We start from the raw sequence: 21,047 nt of genomic DNA, 5'->3' as shown, positions 1-21,047 counted from the left end.
TATTTTAATAGCTCACCCTGGCTGCTGGCTGTTCCTGAGCTGCACATGACAGCAGGAATTGCTGTCAGCTCTTGGAGCAGAGCTCTTGGCTCCAGGAGATGTGTCCCCCTCTGGCCTCCTTAGTTGTTGGAGCATCCCAGAAGAGCTCACTTTATTCACTTCACCTGGATACTGGGGGCTCAAGGTCCCCTTCCCTCTTTCCCTGGACGCGGGAGAACTTTAGGGTCCTGTCCAGGAGAAGCTGTGTGCTGGAGATGTCACGCAGCTCCTTGCTCTATGCTCCAGCTTGGGCAGAGACTCTGCAGGGATTAGCAGCAAGGTATGGGCATAAGGAGCTTTGAACTGCTGGGGAGAGGGGCTGGATCTGGCAGTAATGGCTTGCTGTTGGTATTGTGCATTGCTTTCTATGGTTCACTTAAGCTTTCCCCTGGATGCTCTCCACCCACCAGCTTGTCTTGGGAGTAACAGAGATAATCTGGATGTGTGCCAGGTGTAGGGACCAACTGCCTGGGAACAGGCAAGACAGTATCAGCTGGTGGGATGGCTCTCAACTTGATGTGGGAAGTGGTTCAGCTTTGGGTGAAGTCCTGAGATGGCCACACCATGGCTGTCCTTCTCTTACCCCCTGCTTACTCAGCAACTGGCTTGGGGAGGCTGCAATGCGGCTTTTGGGATTAACCCAGAAAAGCCCTTGTCTACAAGTGGGCAACATGCTTGTGCTCTTTAGTGGAAGCAGGAGGCAGGGAGCACTCAAAGCAGTCCCCTGGGAGCCAGCGACTCAGGAGGACAGTGTCTTTGGACATGAAAGGGACCTGGCTGCTTCTGGTGACTTCAGTCCCAGCTCACATGTGCCTGGCTGTGAGTAGATGAAATATTCCCTGTCCCAATTAGTTGGTAGGATGAGGGATCTTATGCTGAGTGCATTCTTCAATAGCCTCTGCAGAGGGTAAAAAAAAAACCAAAACCAGACAGCCACTGCCTGAGATCTCTGTAGAGCGTTAGCCTGTTTTACTCCTTCAAAAGAACAAGAGAGTTATGCAAAGTGATATAATAAAATTAATAATAACCTTCAAGAAGTAACAAAAGCGTCAAATGGATCAGATTCCCTGTGGGGCAGCAAGCAGCTCCCTCTCCTGGATTATCTCTGGCGATATCTTCCCTGCCATTTTCAGGTGAAGCTGGTCAGGCATTAGGAGAGGACTGCAGCACCCCTCCTGTGAGCCCTCAGCCGTTCAGCCACAGCCCCTTTGCAGCAGGGCCAAGCCATTAGCTATATTTTAGCTTACAGAGCAAAAGCACCTGGTACATGTGCTTCATGGTATCCAGGAGCTAAATGAACACACGGATCTGGCATTTTGTATCAGATTCCCAAGTGTGGCTTCCCATAGGGAAATTGGTCTCAAAATTGATCCCCAAAGCCACAGGTATTTGAAAGTGATGCTTTACATTTTTGTCTTCGGAAATTCTTGGGGTGGAGCAACCAAGCAGCCAGCTTTTGCCACCTCCCCACAAGTGTGTCACTCTCCAGTGTATTTTCTTGGCATTTTTTTAACCCCTACTACCACGGCTCAACTGATGTCCAGTAAATTGCCTCCCTCTCCATTACTCCTGGCCATCCCCAGCACAAGAGATGAGATAGATAAGCACACGTCTGTGCCTCTTGCTGATCCCCAGGTTTGCATGTTCAGGTCAGGCCTTTTCCAAAAGAGATTTGAGGGTCAATACAGAGCCCACCTAGCACCCTGACACCCCACGTTCCCTGATGATCTCCTTTTACTTAGTTCACGGAAATCCTGGGCTGACAAGAGCTCAGTTTCAATCTTTTTTCTCAATCAACACATTGATAAAAAGGAAAATAAAAAAGAGCTTGCTTTAGTGGAGAGAGGATTTGCTTAAACCTAATTCAGCCACACTACTATCCCTTCTTCAAAGGGCATGCCTGGTCAGAATCGTCCATCTAATAGATGAGATCTCTTTTGAAGAACTCCCATAGGTACAGGGTGTCATTAAAAATGCAAGGTCTTTGCCCTATAACCAGTTATTTTTACAACTCTTCCTGTGCTTACAGTCCTGCACAGTTCATGAGCATTAGCAAGGTTCTGTAGTGTAATGCACTGGGCATGAGAGCTGCTTTGGAGACATACTAAACAGAACACTCTCTGTATGCCCCTCTCATATATTCCAGCTCTCTCAGAGATCCAGAGGCAAATCTGGCTTTCAGGGACCTGCCAGCCAGTGTGAGATTTGCTTCTACAACAACAGGAAAGCTGCCATGTGGTGCACTTGGCTGAAAAACGCTGCAGGCCATGCTAGGCAGGCACATAGTGCTTCTGGGCACCAGCACAAATAGGGTTTTTTCATGCTCTTGCTATTGTTGAAGAGACTCTTTGGATAGACTTATCTCTCTGTAATGACTTGAAAATATGTACCAGAGAGACAAAATTAATCCAGAGGTAGAGAGAAAAGAGGACAAAGAGGAAGACCTAGAGGGGCTGGTGCTCAGCTCTACTTCAGTCTGCCATGCATGAAGTCAAGTAGCAGCTGGTGAAGCTCCCAGAAACCTTAGCAGGGACACAGCACTGGCACACAGTCAGGTTAGGCTGGGTAGAGCCAGGGATACAGGCAGTTTCAGCTCCCCAGAGTGGTCAGTATCAGCAGGACAGCGCTAAAATCCATGGGGACCACTGGAGTCTGCTCATTGACCTTGGAGAGTCCTGATTCCAGCCTGAAGTCTGTGGCACTTAGTGGCTAATTACAGTCTCCAAAGATGGCAGGGCTTTGTTTTCTTCTCTTCTCACTTGCAGATGATGCCAGAACGAACACACCTTAATTTAGCCAAGACGGGTCAAGGTCCATCCTGATTTCTTTTCAAATTGCCTCAGTGTCTTAAATACCTCCCTGCACTCACTGTACAGAACTGCCTGCTGTTCTTGGCTGGATCCCCTCCTCCTGCTTCCTTTTTGAGCTCAGTAGATATTTTGTAGAAATAAATATCCTTTAGCTTTTGTCATAATAATTTGGCCTCTGCCACACTGAAAAATGGTCTGCATGGTTGTCACGTGCTGATTTTGCCTGCTCCTTTGCACCTCTTCTTTTCTTACTGCTCTGAAAACATCAGTTGCCAACTCCTCCACAGAGATCAGATGAAGAAACAGGCTGGGGCTAAGTGAAGCTTTTGCCTCCCTGGTTTGCCTATAATGTGTTTTCAATCTAAGTGGTGGAAATGTCACTGACTCTGTTTGCAGTGTTCACTCAAGTGAAATTAATGCTTCCTGTTAGTGATAATATGACTTAATCAGCTTAATTATTGTGAGACATAAGTAGACACCTTTGTGCATTGAATAACTTACGACATACTGGACCAAAAAGCACGAATGAAGGCTTTGAAAATAAATTAAATATGACCTCTAGTGCAGTCTGCACTTTGACTAATGATTTGCCTCCTATGAAATTTAATGATTTACAAATCTTACATTTGAATAAATGATACATTTTTGCATGTTTTAAACAATAGCAGTGATTTTTATTTCAGCATTCGGAATTCAAAGTGTTTCTCCAATGCCAGGAAGCAGGGCAAACAAGTTCATGTTAAACGGATTGAAAAATAAAACATTTGTGCAGTCAACCATCAGAAATACATCCAGAGGAACTGCAGGCATTTGTGATAAGATATTTATTTTAATTCATTGCTAGGAATATCTGCAACAACAGGTGAAAAAATGCATCAGAAGAAATGAAGAGAGCGCAAAGATTCCCAGAAGGTTCACTAAGGTCTTCATATTAAATCCGCTCATTTCAATAATGTCTACAACAGAAAATATCATTAAATAGCTCCAGAAATGTCTTATCATACATTTTGCCTGCACAGAAAATAGATCATACTTATACTTTTTGCTTACCTAAAAAGAAGTGGGAAAAGCAACCATCAATCAAGAAAATTATTACGAGCATTAGTAGGATTTATGATAGACTGGGATGCAGAGACTGTGATAGCAGACTGCACGTGAAATAGAAAAATTGGGGTTAAATTGCTATGTGAACCCAGAGAAAAGAGGAGCTGTCTGAATTTGTTCTGTTCCATTGCAATGAGTCACTGAATTTCTCTATCCAAATCTTCCCCTAAAAAGCACTGGAAATCATTGTGGCGCAAAGACAGATCTCTACAGGGATTTTTTCAGCCCAAGTCTATCTGAAATTCAGAGGTTAGAGTCTAGCATCACAGGGAAGCCTGACTAGTCTGATGAGTCTCCTCTTAAGTCCATGTTCATATTTGCTGGTGTTTTAACTAAAAGCAAATATTTTTCATACTGACAAGGGTGAGAGCTGAGGGCTCTAGGCTTTATTTTTCTGTTAAAGAGCTGCTGTTCTTTTGCACCCAGTTTATCACTGCTCTTGTGCTGCAGTTTTTCAGTCTGTATTGACTAAATCTCCAAAGTTCCCCTAAGTACAGATACTCCACCCAGGTATCTAAATGTAAGGAGTTTGACCTGAGGCCGAATCCCATCTGTAGGATCCCTGTTGTCCCCAATCTCCTTCTTGATCTTTCTTTAATATCATTTACCAGAAGTGGAGATAAAGCCCTATGTGCCCAGCACCTGTCTGTCAGTAGCATTTTATCAGAGACCAGAGGAACATATTTGGTATTTGCTTTGAGTCTCCTCTAGAAGACCAAACTCAGGAATGTAATCCTGAAATCAGTCCCTGAAACTAAAGCTTAATTTTTCTATTGCCAGGAAATGCAATGTTATATTCATTTTGCTTACCTAAACCATCTTTTCTTCCCCTTAGTTTCCCCGTGCAAAATAATCTGGTAGTTGTCCCAGTATGTAAGGAGATCTACAGCTGGGGTTCAACTTTTTCCCATGTTCCCCAAGAGTCCTCTGGTCTGGTTGTGCCACATGACATGAGCCACTTGACTTCCCCAGTGCCTGTCAGATGACACTTACCATGACCGTTGTATTCCTTTGATATCTGAACAGACTTCAGCATGCTCCTACTGTAGTTGCAGGGTCCACCCTCATGCCCTCTTTTCTGCCACTCTTTTGGCTCAAGTTTTATATCTGTTATAGTTTACTGGTGAGGATGGATCAAATCTGACCCTGCTGTGAACAGAAAGCAGACCCAGTCACTTCCAGGCATCCCTTTCAGCCTCAGTCATCTTGTGAAACAATGAAGATCCCATGCTGCAAACTGCCAAATCCCCAGTAAAAACTGTGCCCTGTCCATGTTACCCACATGCTGCATAGCACCACCAGCACTCAGCTGGGATGAAACCATCCTATCTGCTGCTGCTTGTGTCTACTGAGCTATTTTGTGTGCAGTGTTGTGGTGTCTGAAAACCAGGGTGAATTTACACCTGATATCCCAGCTGACCAGCAAGACACTTCCAGTCTTGCAAGGGAGGAACTAGAAGATCATGTCTGCTCCTTCTGTCTTGGAGACCATCAGGGATGAGTTACAGACTTTGGTTTAATGTTATATCATCTTTTAAAAGATGAAAAAAATATTAAAACTTGGATCTGAGCTGCAGGGACAAATCACAGCACAGAGCCTGGGAACAAAATCGGGACAGTCCTGTCTTCCCTCAACCCTTCCTTATCTAGTAAAGCACTGTCTGTCTGCTAAAGGAATTAAGAAGGAAGACCACTCTGGCAGCCACTTGTGAAAAGCTTGATTCTGTTGGCATTGAAAATTGTCCTCACAAAGAACATCTATATGCATACAGTAAATGGAGGTGGAGTGGGAAATGAGTCCAGCAAAAAAATAGTGGAAGTTTTTGTTGTCTGAAGGTGGAATTCAAGTGAAAAAGAGGCGGGGGGAAGAAGAAAGAAAAATGAAACAGCCTCCTCTCTGTATAGATTGCATTTCTGGAGAAGTTCTGAATCTTGCAAGGCATAACAGTTGTCTGCTCAGAGGTTACTTCCCCAGGGACTTTGCCTGGGATAGTTTCATCCATTTATCCCTGACTCCTGGCATCTGCATAACATGCTCACAGAAGAGAGTTATTAGTTTAATTTTCTTGTGAATTACAGCAGAGGCAGAGAGAATTAGGAAAGACTTTTTTTATTATTATTATTATCATTACTTTTTGTTTTCCAGTTGAGAGATTGTAAATGAGGCTATTCATCCTGCTAACATCAGTAGGGACCCAAACCCAAGCCTTTCTGGGGTAATTGGTTTCTGATGAGCAATCACTTGTAAAACCAATAACAAAGGAAAGAAATGAAATATAAATTCTCCCTTTACATGCCAAGGTTTTCATTAGGATTGTGTCTGGTTTCTTTCTGGAATTCAGTGGAAAAACCAAGAAATGGTAAACAAGGCAGTGGACTAGGAGACTATGTTAGCAAAAAACTGGAAGAACAGCATTTGCCTGACATCCTTGGGAACAAATAAAGCAGCTGCAGAATCCCTCAATCTAGAGCTTTCTAGTAAGCCCTTTGGCCAAACTAAGGCCTTGGGCAGCAACCAGAGACAGCAGATCTCATAAGCGTGTGTTTTCATGTGGAGCAGGCCTGAGTGTCCACCGGCCCAAAAGAGACCAAAATGTTGAGGAAAGGAAAAAAATTAGAGACCAGGGAAAGGTGTGCATGCTGCCACCAGGGTGGCTGATGGAAATTTGCAGTTCATGGTATCTTGCAGTTGGCAAAACACAGTGGACTGTGTGTTATCTGGATTTGTTACAAGGGCTGAGATTGAGAGTCAGGCTTCTGGGGGGGGGTTTGGGGTTTTTTGGGGTTTTTTTAACACCAGTTCCAAGTGAAGAGGCTGCTAATCTGCACTAGTTTTTGTTTTCCTCATGAACGTCATGGTGCTTAAGGCTGATTTATTTATTTATTTGTTTGTTTGTTTGTTTGTTTATTTAATTTTGGTGGCAAATTATGTCTCAATCTAGATGCAGCTTTTAGTGTTTTCTAGGTTGGGGTTGTGGGGCTGTCATTCATTGGCTTAACTGGATTGCTTGCTCCTTTACAGTGGATTTTTTTCAGTAAAATCTTTTGGTATGCATACTGCTGGTTGTTGCCTTAAAGATGAGTAGAGAACAGCAGGCTTGACAAAGACAGAGAATGTTTTTAAGCTCATGTACATAAAAAGACTTCCAAAAGAAGAATGATGCAGATACGTCTCTAAGAAAACAAACCAAGCAAAACTCTTAAAACAAATCCACTTTTTCAGCTTGCAAATGCTGAAAGCTGATCCCAAAGAATCAAACATGGGGAGTAAAATCAGTTATAGGACACAGTCCTGGGCAACCTGCTTTGAGCTGAGGGGAGTGGACTAGGTGTTGTCCAGAGATGTCTTCCGAATGCAACTATTCTGTGATTACAGCTTTTTCCTTTCTTTAACCTAAAAGAGATGGACATGTTGCTGTGGCCACAGAGAGAAAAGAGACAATTTGGACATTTCCCTTTTTGCATTACATTTGCTTACAACGTATAGCCCAATGCAATATTCTGCACAGCTATCAAGAAAACCAGTTTGTTTCACTCATTTGGAACCGAGATTCCAGGAGCCTAGCAAGGCCTGGATGTACCCTGTACTAACCATGCCTTGCTACTGGTTGCACACCAGCCAGGCTCTGCTGACTGCCCCAGCTTTTTGGACTCCCACCTCAAACATAGGCAACCTTGTAATTTTGGTACTGCTTGAGCAGAAGTAAGTGTCTTTCCCTGACAATGCCCAGGATCATTCATCTAACCTTAAACATCAGAAGTCTGGGGAATATAAGGCATTGAGAAGAGTATTTTGCTAAGTTTTTGCTAAGACTGTGGTATGACCTAGGAGAGGTGGAAGAGGACCAGCTGGTCCTATCAGTTTTCCAAACTGCCCAGGCCTTTGGGAATCACTGATGACAATTCACCTCTTTCTGCTGGCAATGTGGGCAGAGGTTTGTACTGGATTTGCAGCTTAGAGAAAGCTTGTGCAAAGGGAAGCTTGTGCCTTCCTGTCAAATTGTACAAGGACAACCCCCAGTGCCTAACCCTGCACCCTCATCACCACCAGTACCTGCTTAAAAATCTGTACCAGCAGAAGCAGAGTCTACATGCGGGTAATGAACTTTTTTTTTCCTGCTTTGAATAGCGGCTCCCTCCGCCCTGATTCCCCCACCTTTCTCTCTTCCCTAAACACTTCTACATGCCTTTGCTCTGGGGAGGGCTGAGTTCTCCTCTGCATGTATATCTGGCTGATCTTTCAGAGCATGCTTCCATTGTGTCTTTATGGATGTGTCCTCCAAGTGATGAACAGTACAGCTGAGCCTTTCACTCTAAAGGCAATTATGGTGGAATAAGGGGAAAAAATGTAGGAAGTTAATCCTTCTGGCTTTGCTTATTTTGTTAGAAGGTTCTACTTTGCAAGTTTGTTATTTTGGATATGCCTTATATTCCCCCTTTTTTGAGTTTGTTAATGAGGAGGTCATCACTGAAAATTAGCAAAACAGCAACAGATCATTTAATTACACATTCCTTTAAAATGTGTGTGTTATTTTAAAAGATTTACTCACTGTGGTGACAATTTGTCAGGGGGACAAAGTGATAAGTAATTGAAGAACACTTATCAGCGCAGAAAACAATTTTGTTGCTGTTGTGGGTTTTCCTCATTCTCTGCTTTATTCTGTGACCTGGCCTAGGAAACTCATTGAGGACATATGTATCTGGGAGGTCTGTGAAAGAAAAAAGAAGATGGCCTTCAGGACCTGCACAGCAGATGTGCAGGAAAGGAAAGTGAAAGAAAAAACTACAGTGTATGGTGAGAAATTTGTCCAATTTAATGGTCTGTAAGAATTTCTGCTGTGGGATATTTGTAGTTGTTGTTACAGAAAGAAGGAAGAAAGATGGGCAGAACACTGAAAACTGGATAAACCAGCCACTATCTGACCAGGAACCCTGTACCAGTGTTGGAATTTCCCTTCATTCCCTTTCTGGTGGACATTTCAGGAAATCTGTGTTATTAGGGGAACCTATGGGTAGGAAAGAAAATTGCTGGGGGAGCAGGGTGTGAGGTTTTACACGGTTTCTGCCTGAAATTACGAAGACCTCCATCTCTGATAGCCCACACACACACCCCTCACATTATGCTCACTGGCCATCTTAACACAACATCCCCCGCTTTTACAACCTGATTCTCCTTTCTGTGGCAAGCCATCATTTCACACAACTCTCCCTACTGCAGAGCAAGGAAGAAAGAATTCTTTTTCCTGCAAGTGCATAATTGTCTTACTTTATTTACAGAGGCTGAAATGAAGAAAACTCACCCCTGCACTAAATCTGTTGGGCATGGGAAGCATGGTGAATGCAAGGAAGTGGAATTATATTGCAAATGTCAGGAGCTATGAAAAATGTAACAGACTTTAATATTCTTCTGCTGTTATTGCTGAGAGTGTCTCTCACCTGCATTCACAGAAGTGCCTTTTACTGAGCCCAGCTGCCACTGAGCAGAAAAGATTGCCATGCTTCCTTTTTTTTTTTTTAAAACCACACTATGGCATGCATCCTAATAATAAATGCACTTTCCCTTCAGACTCTAACAATTAACCTTTAGCTTCAAGACTTAATTTAAGCCCTTAGCCTTTAGGGTTAACCTTTATATCATGCTCCACTAAACTGCAGCACCAAATGTCCAGCTGCTTATACCTTACAAGTTATTTCTACATTCCAGATTATAACCACAGCCCCTACCTTTTGTGATACCTAATGCTAGCTGGTGCTGAGCCAGCCACTTGGATGCTGCTCTGAAGATGTAAAACATTAACCATGCATCCCTTCATAGTTCACCTTCCCGTGGGGTTGTGTTTCAAGGTAAGTGGTTTGTATAAGATCCCTCAGAGACCTGCATTTAGTTTATTCAGTAGTATAAACAACCTGTTGCCTTTGTGCTTCTCCCTACAGAGCAAAGAAAAGCCCATTTTATACATTAAAATTGAACGCAGTGTTGCTGAAAGGTCTGTGATGGCTTTTTCTGGAGCTTAAAGCATCGTCATTAGTTCCAGGACAGGACTCACAGGGCGTAAGCAGTTTCTCCCTGTACATCCCCTTCCTCTCTTAAGACCCTATGTCAGGGAGGAAGGTGTGGGGTCACTGGCTCTCAGCTCTGCCTGTCTTGCTGCCCGTACTGCCCGAGGCTGGGGGAGGTTCGTGTCAAGGGCAGTATTGCTTTTCTTCATGGGGTTCTTTTAATTTCGCCTCCATACAGCGATTCCCACAATTCAGAAAGCAGCTCCGGGAGGGAGAACCTGGATCTCCGCCACCCAGTTAGCATAACCCTTGGAAATAAAGGGTTTAAGTTCCAACTCCTGCTGTTTTACTAGGAGTCACAACATGTCGCTCCCTGCCAGGCACCCACGCGGCGGACTACTAACGGGCGAGGTGGCTTCCAGCCCCGCCGTGGGGAGCAGCATCGGAGGACCCCGACGGCTCGTCTGTGCTGTGCCCGCGGGGAGCGGGGCGGCCCCGGCAGCACGCAGCGCCGGTTCCCTCCGGGACACGGGGCTGGGAGGAACGAACCCGGGCTAGCACCAGACCTGGTTCGGTTCCTGTACGCTTATAGGCAGGATCGGAGTGGGGGGCGGTGCGGGGCGAAGGACGGGCTTCAGCCTTTCCCTCCTTGTCAGGTCGGTGCTGGTAAAGCACAAAAAGGGGCCGTGGAAGATAAGAGAGCAGCTCACCCACATCGGGATTTGAGCAATCAGGAAATATAATCTGAGCTGGAAAGTGCCCGAGCATCTGTTGCGTTATTAATAAATTGTATGCAATCTGTCCGGGATGAACCTCGGGACAGAGGCAAACCATCTGCTCCCAAGCAGGAGCTCTAATGGTGTCTGGGGAAAGAACTTAGCAAATGAAAGGCGATGGGATCGGGCAGCCGAGCTCCCCGGGATGCCTGGTCTCCGCACAATTCTTCCAGGGGGGTACAACATGGGGGCTCCCCCCCCCCCCGGGACAGGATCTCGCACGGATGTGCGGAGAATTGGGATTCAGGCCGGGTATGGGCACCATCTCTCTAGCCCCGCAGGCTCGGCCAGCTCCCGGGGAACTTGCGCCTGCCTTCGAGATCCCGCACCCCCGGGGGGGAGGAAGCTGATCTCGCCCACCTTTCCCCTGGGTCGGTGCTAACTGCCGCCCATAAATATTACTCTCCACGTTTTATCCTGCACCTCTAACGGTACCTGGTGTGTTTTCCCGGACCAGCTGGCGAGCATTCCCAGCTCAGCCCCTCCCAGGGCCGGGCAGCCGAGGGGGCGGGCTGGCTGTAACAGCGCAGCTGCCTGTGGGGCTCCGCAGGGGTGCGGGCGGGGCCGCTACCCTTCAGCCCGCCGACGGGCCTCGGTGCCCGCTATCACCCGGGAAAACGGGCTTGTGGAGTGCTGCGGACACCTCGCTGTCAGCTGCGTTAATTGAGGGCGGGGGGGGCGGGGGGGGGTCGCGGAGGGGTTGTCAACGAGCCTCGTCACGGGGTGAATAGCAAAAACGGGTATTGCAGGAGGGCGTCTCCCCCTGCCCGCCCTCGGGGTGTGTGTTGGTGTCTGTGTGTGAGCAGACGCGCCTTGCCGTAGCGGAGGAACCCGGGGTCGGGCAGCACGGGGGCACCGTACCCCTGAAACACTGAAGACGTGAGAAAGCCCAGACGGCCCATAAACCCCGCTGGGAGTAACCCCGGCCGACAACCTGGGCAGCTGGGGGTGAAGCACGGAGCGGCGGCGGGGAGGGCGAGGGCCTGGCTCCTCACAGCCCCACCCGGCCGCGGCTGGGAACGGGCAAGCCCGGCGCTTCCCCCATCGACGGGGACGAGTGAGGGGCCAGGCCCGCGCGGCGCGACGGCTGCTGCGGGGGAGCCCAGCCCCGGACCGGCCGCCCCGCTGCGGCTCCGGCCCGCACCGCCGCGGCGGCAGCAGCAGCAGCAGCAAAAGGCCGCCGGTACTTCCGGCGGCGGGGCGGAAGCGAAGTGCCCCGCGGTCGGCCGGTGGCTCGGTGCCCTGCTAGGGACGGGCGCGCTGCCTTGGGAGCGGTTTGGAAGTGGCTGGGGGTTTTACTGTTTATTATATTTTTTTAATGCGCTTTCCGAGTGGGACGGCTATTCGCTTCCCGCGGAGGGCGACGGGAGGGCTGCGCCGAGCCGAGCCGTTCCCCGGGCGAGCAGCGCCTGGCTCAGGGTGCTGGGCCCGCAGGAGGCGCTGGGCTTGGCGGGGAGAGCCGGGCAGCAGGAGGCCTGCGGGGGGCTCCCCCTGACCCCGCCGCGGCTCCCGTCACCGCCTGGGCAGCGGGGGGTGGGGGGGGGGGGAACGACACACGGCAGCGGGCACCGCCGGCAGCTTTCTGAGAGGGGCCAGGGGACGGAGGCTCCCGCTCTGCCAGTGTCCTGAAGGACAGAGGTGGAAACGGGCGGATTTGGTGTCCTTTCCCAGCTCTCCGAGCCTGCCCCCCTTATATTCGGCGGCTGCCGAAGGGGATGTGCAGAAGCGGGGACTGAACCCCGCGGCGATGCGTGCTCCGGCCGCTGAGCGACCAGGTGACCCCCCCCTTCCCGGCCTCTCCGCCGGCATCGCCCAGGGCGGAGCGCCCCGCTGAAGGACCGGTGGGACTCCGTACGGGCGGTCCCTCTCCCGGTGATTAGGGCATTACTGAATGGTGGGGGAGGCTGGTCTAAAAGCTTTCGGTCTCAGGAAGGCTTTGAAACCAGACCTCGGCTTTTCTGTGCCCTGCTCTAACTGCTGAACTGCGTTAGAGACGTGAAGGACCCGCTTCGCAGGAAACCAAACTCGACAGCGTGAGCTCGGAGCTCGCTTGCCTCTCAGGCGGGGACGGGCTCTTCTTTCCGCATCCGTGTCGATGGGGACAGTCGCCCTGAGCGGGATGATCTGGAGCTGCAGTGCGGCACTTTCCATCTCGAGGATGGTTAAAGCTGGAAGCGTCCTGTGTCACGGAGGCGATTCTGCCGGAGCTGCTGCTTTTCTGTTTCTTGACGATTCTCCTCTACTTGTCTCAAAGTGTAACTGAAGTCATGCTTTGAGTTCAGTGGACGTCGAACTAGAGCTTTCCAAATATGCCAGGAAAAGTCTTGCCCGTCTCTACTGTTTAAAGAACGGCAGAAAAAGCGAACCTTTCGGCTGGTGTTTGCCATTCGGCTGTACGTGTTTATCTAGGAATCCAGTGTTGACTTCATGAGCTCTGATGGATAAACTGAACTTGGGATGTCGAAGCTCGTGGGATTTTTTTGCAGCAGTTTAACTAGGCTTCCACTCCTTCCTGTCTAATGAAAAAGGCTCAGGGTAATGCTCAGACAGTTGATGAGCTTTCAAGGTGTAAAGGTGAGTAGTTCTTACTGATTTTTCTGTACAGATTCTTTCTTGATGTGGATCACCACTCCTCATGTCTTACTGCTTAGTGAGAGGCACAGGGAATACTCTGAGACTGACCAAAATTGGAGTAGCTAAACTAAGCCTTCCACAAACCTGGAGCTTTTTTCAGGATCATCTCAGCTTTTTCTTATGACCTTTGTAGCTTCTTGCTATAAATGCAGGTGTTATAAAAGACATCTTAGTTGTACATCTGTGATAGCATTAAAGTGCTTAAGGATTTGCCAATGCCACCCACTATCCTACTGTTACTCGGGTAGTAGCTGGATTTCATCAGAATGTGAGAATCTCGCATGCACTGGATTTGAGTAAGCAAGAAACAACTCTTCCAACATGTAGGTTATATCGGATTCTTTATTTTTTTACATGTAGAAACACTTTGATTCTTCACTAAAGCTCAGATCACGGACCATTTATTCAAGCTTCTGCTTGGTGGAGATAGAAACGATGCTGACAAGTGTTCAGACCACAGGAAAAAGGACACTGTGTCCTGTATGCTTGACATCAGTGCTTGTCATCTCGTTAACAGCTTTTTTACTGGTTTAAAACATTCTAATACATTTTACAGCAAACTTAACTTAGATCCTAGCACAGCCCTAAGATACTTGAAAATAAAATGGTGCTCTTTTTACTGACATCAACATTATACTTTCATCCCTATTAATATGGCATGAAATATTTCTCCAGTGAAGATGTACTTATTCTAGGTAAGTGGATTAACTTAGCAAGCTGGTAAGTGGAGAGTGGGTGTGCGTGTGGAACAAAACCAAAACCTATTCTGATTAAACAGTTCTCATCCTGGATGCACATGGAGTGAGCATGATGAATTTATTGATGGAAGATGTTCCAGCATCTCTTCCTATGCAAAAGTCAAGATAGTGATCTCTACCCAAACCTTTATTTTCTTCAGCTACACGAATTAAAACAAACTGATGGAAAACTCGAGGAAACTCAGAAGCCAGAAACTTGTCTCCAGATTAACTTGGCAAAAATTGTGCTTTGTAGAATCTTACTTTTCCATCCTCTGTTATCAAAAATATCAATTCTGTTGTGTGCACCTGGAAAAAGTTAACGAATGGTGTTCTGCTTGGTAGGATAGATTTCTGTCCATTTACATGTGGTCTATAGTAATAATTCTGTGAGACTGCAGAAAATCCCTGTGGAGACCTAAACAACAGGACAAAACCTGTGTGGGTGTTACGAATGCAATAGAGATGTACTAATGGCCTTAATAAGTCAGTCCCCAGCAGCAGCAGTGTCTGCCAAAGGTCCTTTCTGCTGTTTACTGTGGGTTGCTCTGCTCAAGAGCAGTGGTGGAGGGAAAGGCAACTCTTCAAAGGCTAAACTTCCACAAGGATTTGGGATATGAAATATGATCAGTCTGTCTTCCTTGGGGAGAAAACACTGTCACTGGTTGAGATGAGGAAATGCAGGTAAGTTACAAAGACGCAGTAGGAAGAGTTCATCTTTTGTGTTTTGATGGCATAAGGCCATATAAAAATGGCATCAAGGATGGATCTGGAATCAAGACGTCATTGCTGTCAACAGAAAGCCTGACTACCTTCAGCAACAGATTTCCATATAAACCAGCAGCACTGTGGAGATCAGGCAGCAGGAATACAAAAAGGTCAGTAGGCACAATCATGTTCAATAATCTTCTGAATCGTGGTCTGTGTACATGAGCTGCAGAGGTAATGGCAGAAGTTACTCTCATCCTTAACCCAGCTGTGGGAAATGTGGTGGCTGCAAGACTTGGTGTGCTGCACCTGGCTGCCTGCGGGAGTTCGGGGCAGGTGATGGTGAATGTGAATGAGGGTGGATGAGAGCTCTGTGGGCAGGTGGTGGATTTTGCCCTGAAGGTTCAAATAGTTTTTGAAATCCTCCCACAGCCATGCACCTGGCTTTGCTAAGGTGGGAGATGGTAACTTTTTCTTCTTTAAAAAAAAAAAAAGTATTACTGTTGTGGTGGAGACCTGTCTGGGTACTGTGGCAGTGAACTTCTGAGTGGCATGGAGTAGAGCTTGGGGCACCTACCATGGGAAGGGTGAGTTTGAGTAGGGAAGAGTCTTCCCTGAGGAAGTGAAGATGCTGTGTAGAACATGGACTGTGTCATTAGTGAACTGGAGAATGTCTGTTTAGCTGGAGACCTCATTTTCCAGTGCTTGGGATAGATGATTAAAGTAGAAAAACTTGGGATGGTGCCTGGCGCACAAGATTGTTTACCCGGGATCCTCTCAGGACTTCCAGAAGTCCTGCATATCCTCGCACTTTGGCAAAACTTGTGTTTCAGTATGGCAGAATGGGATCCTTAGGTTATTCTCTCTCCTGTTATGAAGAACTGGCTTCCAATGTGGGAGATGGCTTTTCCAGTCTTCTGTGCTGAGGTTGACACTGAAAGAATGTCCGTAGTTTTCAGGTGTCACTCCTGCTTCCCTTGTGATAAAGTGCATAAGGGACCACTGTGCACTGTCCAGTGATACCAAGGCTTTAGCAGAACGTGGATCATTTTTTCCCATCCATCTTCCCCAGAAAGCACTGATAACACAAAGGGGAATTGTCCTTTTTAGAATCAGAACCACTTCCCTTCTCCTGAAAATCTTTTCTGAAGAAGCAACCAGTGATGCTACAGGTAGAGCCGTTCATGAATTTGAGAGACGGCTGTACTTTTGTTCTTGTTTCGTTATGGTATCTTTATCTTGGACGGACTGAATGTTGCCTGGGTTGGGAGTTGGACTCGATAATCCTTATTGGGACCCTTACAACTTAAGATACTCTATGATTGGAGCAGGAAAGCAGCACTGCCTGCTGTCATTCCTTTCTTGCCGCTCCCAGGCACAGTGTGAACAAGTGACAGAGAGTATGGATAGAGGAAGGACCCTAATGCGTTTCTTGGAGTGGTTGTGTTGAGAGTCAAGGGGATGTTCTCAGTGGTAGTGCCATGGTTTTAACTCCGTTGTGAATTTTGCATGCTGAGGGGTAAGAGGTATTATGTGGGGACTAATGTGCCCATGTACTGAGGTTCTTGCTGTGTTGTGCTGAAAGAGCATGCCTGACTGAAAGAAGCAGGAACCTTACGTGGATCATGCAGATGGAAATAGACTGTAGGGAATCAGGAAGGGTGTTCCTTGTCTGAAGAGATGGAAGTGGAACAAGACTAGGGAATAGGAATGAGAGCTCATGCCAAAGGGCACGTCCGTGCTTCATGGTGAGAGTGATGTAGTCATACAGAAAACTTGTTGGTTAAGCAGACAAAGCAGAGTCGAAGAGAGGAGCAGAAAAGAAGGGGAAGCAGAACAGGGAAGAGGAGACACAGAGAGAGGAAAGAAGAGAAGGAATGAAGGAATAGTGCAGAGAAAAAAGCAAACGAAACCAAAGTAAAGCAATAGAAAGAAGAGAGAGTAAAGAAAAAAATTCGTTTACTAGCATGTCACCAATGCTATTGCTGCACACAGAAATGGGGGGTGGGTGGGTGGAGAGAAAGGAGGAAAGGAAGGAGAGAAGATGACAAGAGGAAAAAAGGAAGAAACCATGAAGGAGATGAACAGGATGCACCAGATAATCTTATCGAAGGATCCGGGAGATCCAGAAAAGAAAAAGGCAAAGAAGGACTGTATGCAATGAGAAACCAGGGAAGGAAGAGGCGATAGACCGGATTTACATAACGCAAATATGTCGCCTCTAGACACAAAACGGAGCTGGTACCTAACAGCCTACCTGTTGGTTAGAGTACCGCACTCTGGAGCTCCTGTCCTCTAATTACCCTGATGGCTCCGACTTAAACAATCGCCGCCGCGACGCCGGAGGCAACTTGCGATGTCCGAAGAAAAGAGAAGGGGCATAAAGAACAGGGCACGGCAGGACGACAATAAAAAAAAAGAAGGGAGAGAAGGCAAAGAAAGAGGAGGAGAGAAGAAAGCATAAGTTGGAAAGAAAAAAAGAGAGAAGAATGGAAGATAAGAACAAAGAAATAAAGTAGGAAAGAAAGGAAGAACGAGACAAAAAGAAATAACGGAAGGAAGAAAGAATGAGAAAAGAAGGGGAAAAAACGAGAAAAAGGAAGAAGGAAAGAGCAAATAATGAAAAAGAAAGGGGGCGGGGAAAGAGAGAAGAGTAGACGAGCGGGTCCGCGGTCGCTGTCGGGGAGCGTGCGAGGCGGCGGAGCAGCACACGGTGTCGCTGCAGGCTCAGGAACGGCGGCGGAGCGGCGCGTCGGCTCCGCCCCGGTGCGGCGGAGAGCCCGGCTGTGAGCGCGGGGGGGGCGGCGCGGCGCGGGGCGGTCAGCAGAGCCGGCGCGTCCGTGGGGCGGCGGGGAGCCGTGCGGGGCCCGTGCGGGAAGGGCGGCGGGTGCGATGGGCGTGTGGTGGGCGCCCGCGGTGCGGGTGCTGGTGCTGCAGGCGGCCTGGGCGCTGGGCGGCGGGCAGGTGCGCTACTCGGTGCCGGAGGAAGCCAAGGCCGGGACGGTGGTGGGGCCGCCTGGCGCAGGACCTGGGCCTGGAGGCGGGCGAGGCGGAGGCGCGGCGTCTGCGGCTGGTGGCGCAGGGCCGGCGGGCGAGCGTGGAGGTGAGCGGGGCGAGCGGGGCGCTGGTGGTGAGCTCGCGGCTGGACCGGGAGGAGCTGTGCGGGAAGAGCGCGCCGTGCGCCCTGCGCCTGGAGGTGCTGGTAGAGCGGCCGCTGCGCGTCTTCCACGTGGAGCTGGAGGTCACCGACATCAACGACAACGCCCCGCTCTTCCCCGCCGCCCGCAAAAACCTCAGTTTATCGGAGAACTCCCCCGCCGGGTCCCGGGTCCCGCTGGAGGGCGCGTCGGATGCAGATATCGGAGCCAACGCGCAGCTCTCCTATGCGCTCAGTCCCAACGAGCATTTCGCTCTGGATTTGCATCGCAGTGAAGAGTACCGAGAATCCCTGTTCCTGGTTCTTGCGAAACCGCTGGACCGCGAGTCGGTGGCTGTGCACCGTCTGGTGCTGACGGCGAGTGACGGGGGCCGGCCGCCGCTGACGGGCACGGTGGAGCTGGTGATTTCGGTGCTGGACGCCAACGACAACGCACCCCAGTTCAACCAGTCGGTGTATAAAGCGCAGCTGCCGGAGAGCGCTGCCGAGGGGACGCTGGTGGCGCGGGTGAACGCCACGGATCCGGACGAGGGAAGCAACAGAGAAATGACGTTTACATCAAACAATGTTTTTCCCCTAAAGGGGTTAAATTTTTTTATTTTAAATCCGAAGTCGGGCGAGATCCGTCTGACGGGCGCCCTGGATTTTGAAGACGTCCGTTCATACGAGATCCAGGTTGAAGCAACAGACAAAGGGACACCGCCGCTGTCGGGTCACTGCAAGGTGGTGGTGGAGGTGCTGGACGTGAACGACAACGCGCCGGAGGTGTGGGTGACGTCGCTGTCGGTGCCGGTGCCGGAGGGACGCGGCGGTGGGGACGGTGGTGGCGCTGCTGAGCGTGTCGGACCGGGACTCGGGGGCGAACGGTCGCGTGCGGTGCGCGGTGTGGCCGGCGTCGCCATTCGGGCTGGTGGCGACGTTCGCGGGCTCGTACTCGCTGGTGCTGCGGGAGGCGCTGGACCGCGAGCGGGTGTCGGAGTACGAGGTGGAGGTGCGGGCGGAGGACGGCGGGGCGCCGCCGCTGCGCGCCAGCCGCGGGGTGCGCGTGCCGGTGTCGGACGTGAACGACAACGCGCCGGCGTTCGCGCAGGCCGTGTACACGGTGCTGGCGCGGGGAGAACAACGCGGCGGGCGCGGAGCTGGCGCGGCTGTGGGCGCGGGACCCGGACGAGGCGGGCAACGGGCGCGTGAGCTACTCGGTGGCGGAGGGCGGCGGCGGCGCGGTGTCGGGCGGGGCGTGGCGGTCGGCGTCGAGCTACGTGTCGGTGGACGCGGAGAGCGGTCGGCTGTGGGCGCTGCAGCCGCTGGACTACGAGGAGCTGCAGGTGCTGCAGTTCGAGGTGCGGGCGGTGGACGCGGGGGAGCCGCCGCTGTGCGGCAACGCGACGGTGCAGCTCTTCGTGGTGGACGAGAACGACAACGCGCCGGCGCTGCTGCCTCCTGCCGGCGGCGGGCCGGGCCCCGGGGCCGCGGGCGAGGCGGCGTCGGGGCCGGGCTCGGGGGCGCTGTGGGCGTGGGCGGCGTGGGGGGCGCCGGCGGGGCAGGTGGTGGCGAAGATCCGCGCGGGTGGACGCGGACTCGGGCTACAACGCGTGGCTGCGCTACGAGCTGTGGGAGCCGCGGGGGAAGGGCCCGTTCCGCGTGGGGCTGTACAGCGGCGAGGTGAGCACGGCGCGGGCGCTGGAGGAGGCGGACGGCCCGCGGCAGCGGCTGGTCATCGTGGTGCGGGACCACGGGGAGCCGGCGCGCTCGGTCACGGCCACGCTGAGCGTGTCGCTGGTAGAGGGCGCCGAGGCGGCTCTGGCGGCCGCGGGCTCGTCGTCTTCGGGGCCGGGGCTGCAGGCGGCGGCGGGCGCGGAGGGCGACGCGTCGGCGTCGGCGGCGACGAACGTGTGGCTGGTGGTGGCCATCTGCGCGGTGTCGAGCCTGTTCCTGCTGGCCGTGGTGCTGTACGGGGCGTCGCGGTGGGCGCCCCGGGCGGCCGTGCTGTCGGGTCCCGGGCCGGCGACGCTGGTGTGCGCCAGCGAGGTGGGGAGCTGGTCGTACTCGCAGCGGCAGAGCCGGAGCCTGTGCGTGACGGACGGCGCGGGCAAGAGCGACCTGATGGTTTTCAGCCCCAACTTCCCGCCGCCGCCCGGCCCCCGCGGCGAAGGAGACGCAGCCGGAGCCGCCCGCTCTGCTGGACACGGTCAGTGCCCCCCCCCTTCCCCGCCCCTTCCCGCGACGCCCCTGCCCCTCTGTCGCCCTTTTCGCCCGGCCCCCTGGCCGGCGGTGGCGGTGGCCGTGCTCAGCCCCCGATGCCCGAGGGTGGTGGTCGCTGGGCAGGTGCTGGAGGCTCCTGACGGGACCGTTGCACCTGCCTTTGTGTCCTTGCCGGAGCCCCTTGACTCTTGGGGTACGGGAGGAATGAAGATCTGGCCGCACCCTGCAGCAGTTCTTGTCCACAGCTGAGGTTTGCTCATCAGCGTTTGGGTTTTTCTGTCAGAGGCTGGAATGAACGCCATTGCTGTTTAGAGCTGATGCGACATGACCTTTAGGAAGAGTATTGCTCCCAGGGCTGCCCCATTTCCATCTGAGCTGGCTGAGGCATTGCCGAGCATGAAGAGTCCGCAGTAGAGCATCTGCCCGATATTGCGTGTGTGATGCCTTTCTGTGTTCTTTATGCATTTCCCAGAGTGGGGAATGTAGGATGCCTAGAGGAAAGCACGGGGCAGGATGGCCATAAAGGATTCTTTTAAAGATGATTGTTTCCCAGGCTCTAAGGGCCTGGAGATGGAGGCCATCTGGATCTTGAGACAGTGTGTGTTACTGAGATGCCCACAATGTCCTTGTGGTGTGTTGTCCTTGGCTGGATGCCAGATGCCTCCTCGAACTACTGTGTCATTCCTATGTACAGTCAAACACAGGGAGAAAATAAGCTGAATAAACCCCACTTGTGGTCCAAGATAAGGAGTCAGCAGTAAAGTATCTGCCTGACACTGGGAGTTTGATGCCTTCATATGTTCTTAATGTTGCTGTCGTTGATGGGAAGGGTAAGCAAAAGCAAGTTTGAGCCTTGAGGTGAGAAAGGAAACTCTTTCAT

The 21,047-nt window shown here is 50.7% G+C and overlaps 1 protein-coding gene across 1 annotated transcript; it reads left to right on the top strand.

The window, feature by feature from the left end:
• Positions 1-17,375: 17,375 nt before the first annotated feature.
• On the top strand, positions 17,376-20,478 carry LOC121093114 (protocadherin alpha-3-like). Its single transcript, XM_040604961.1, is given in 6 exon segments — positions 17,376-17,817; positions 17,819-18,766; positions 18,768-19,079; positions 19,081-19,530; positions 19,532-20,104; positions 20,106-20,478. Coding segments are annotated over 6 exon segments (2,670 nt in total). The 5' UTR covers positions 17,376-17,700; the 3' UTR covers positions 20,376-20,478.
• Positions 20,479-21,047: the final 569 nt, after the last annotated feature.

Source organism: Falco naumanni, chromosome 8 (assembly GCF_017639655.2).
Source record: "Falco naumanni isolate bFalNau1 chromosome 8, bFalNau1.pat, whole genome shotgun sequence".
Lineage (NCBI taxonomy): Eukaryota > Metazoa > Chordata > Aves > Falconiformes > Falconidae > Falco > Falco naumanni.
Note: the sequence above shows the minus strand (reverse complement) of the source record. Positions and strands in the feature narration are given on the sequence as shown.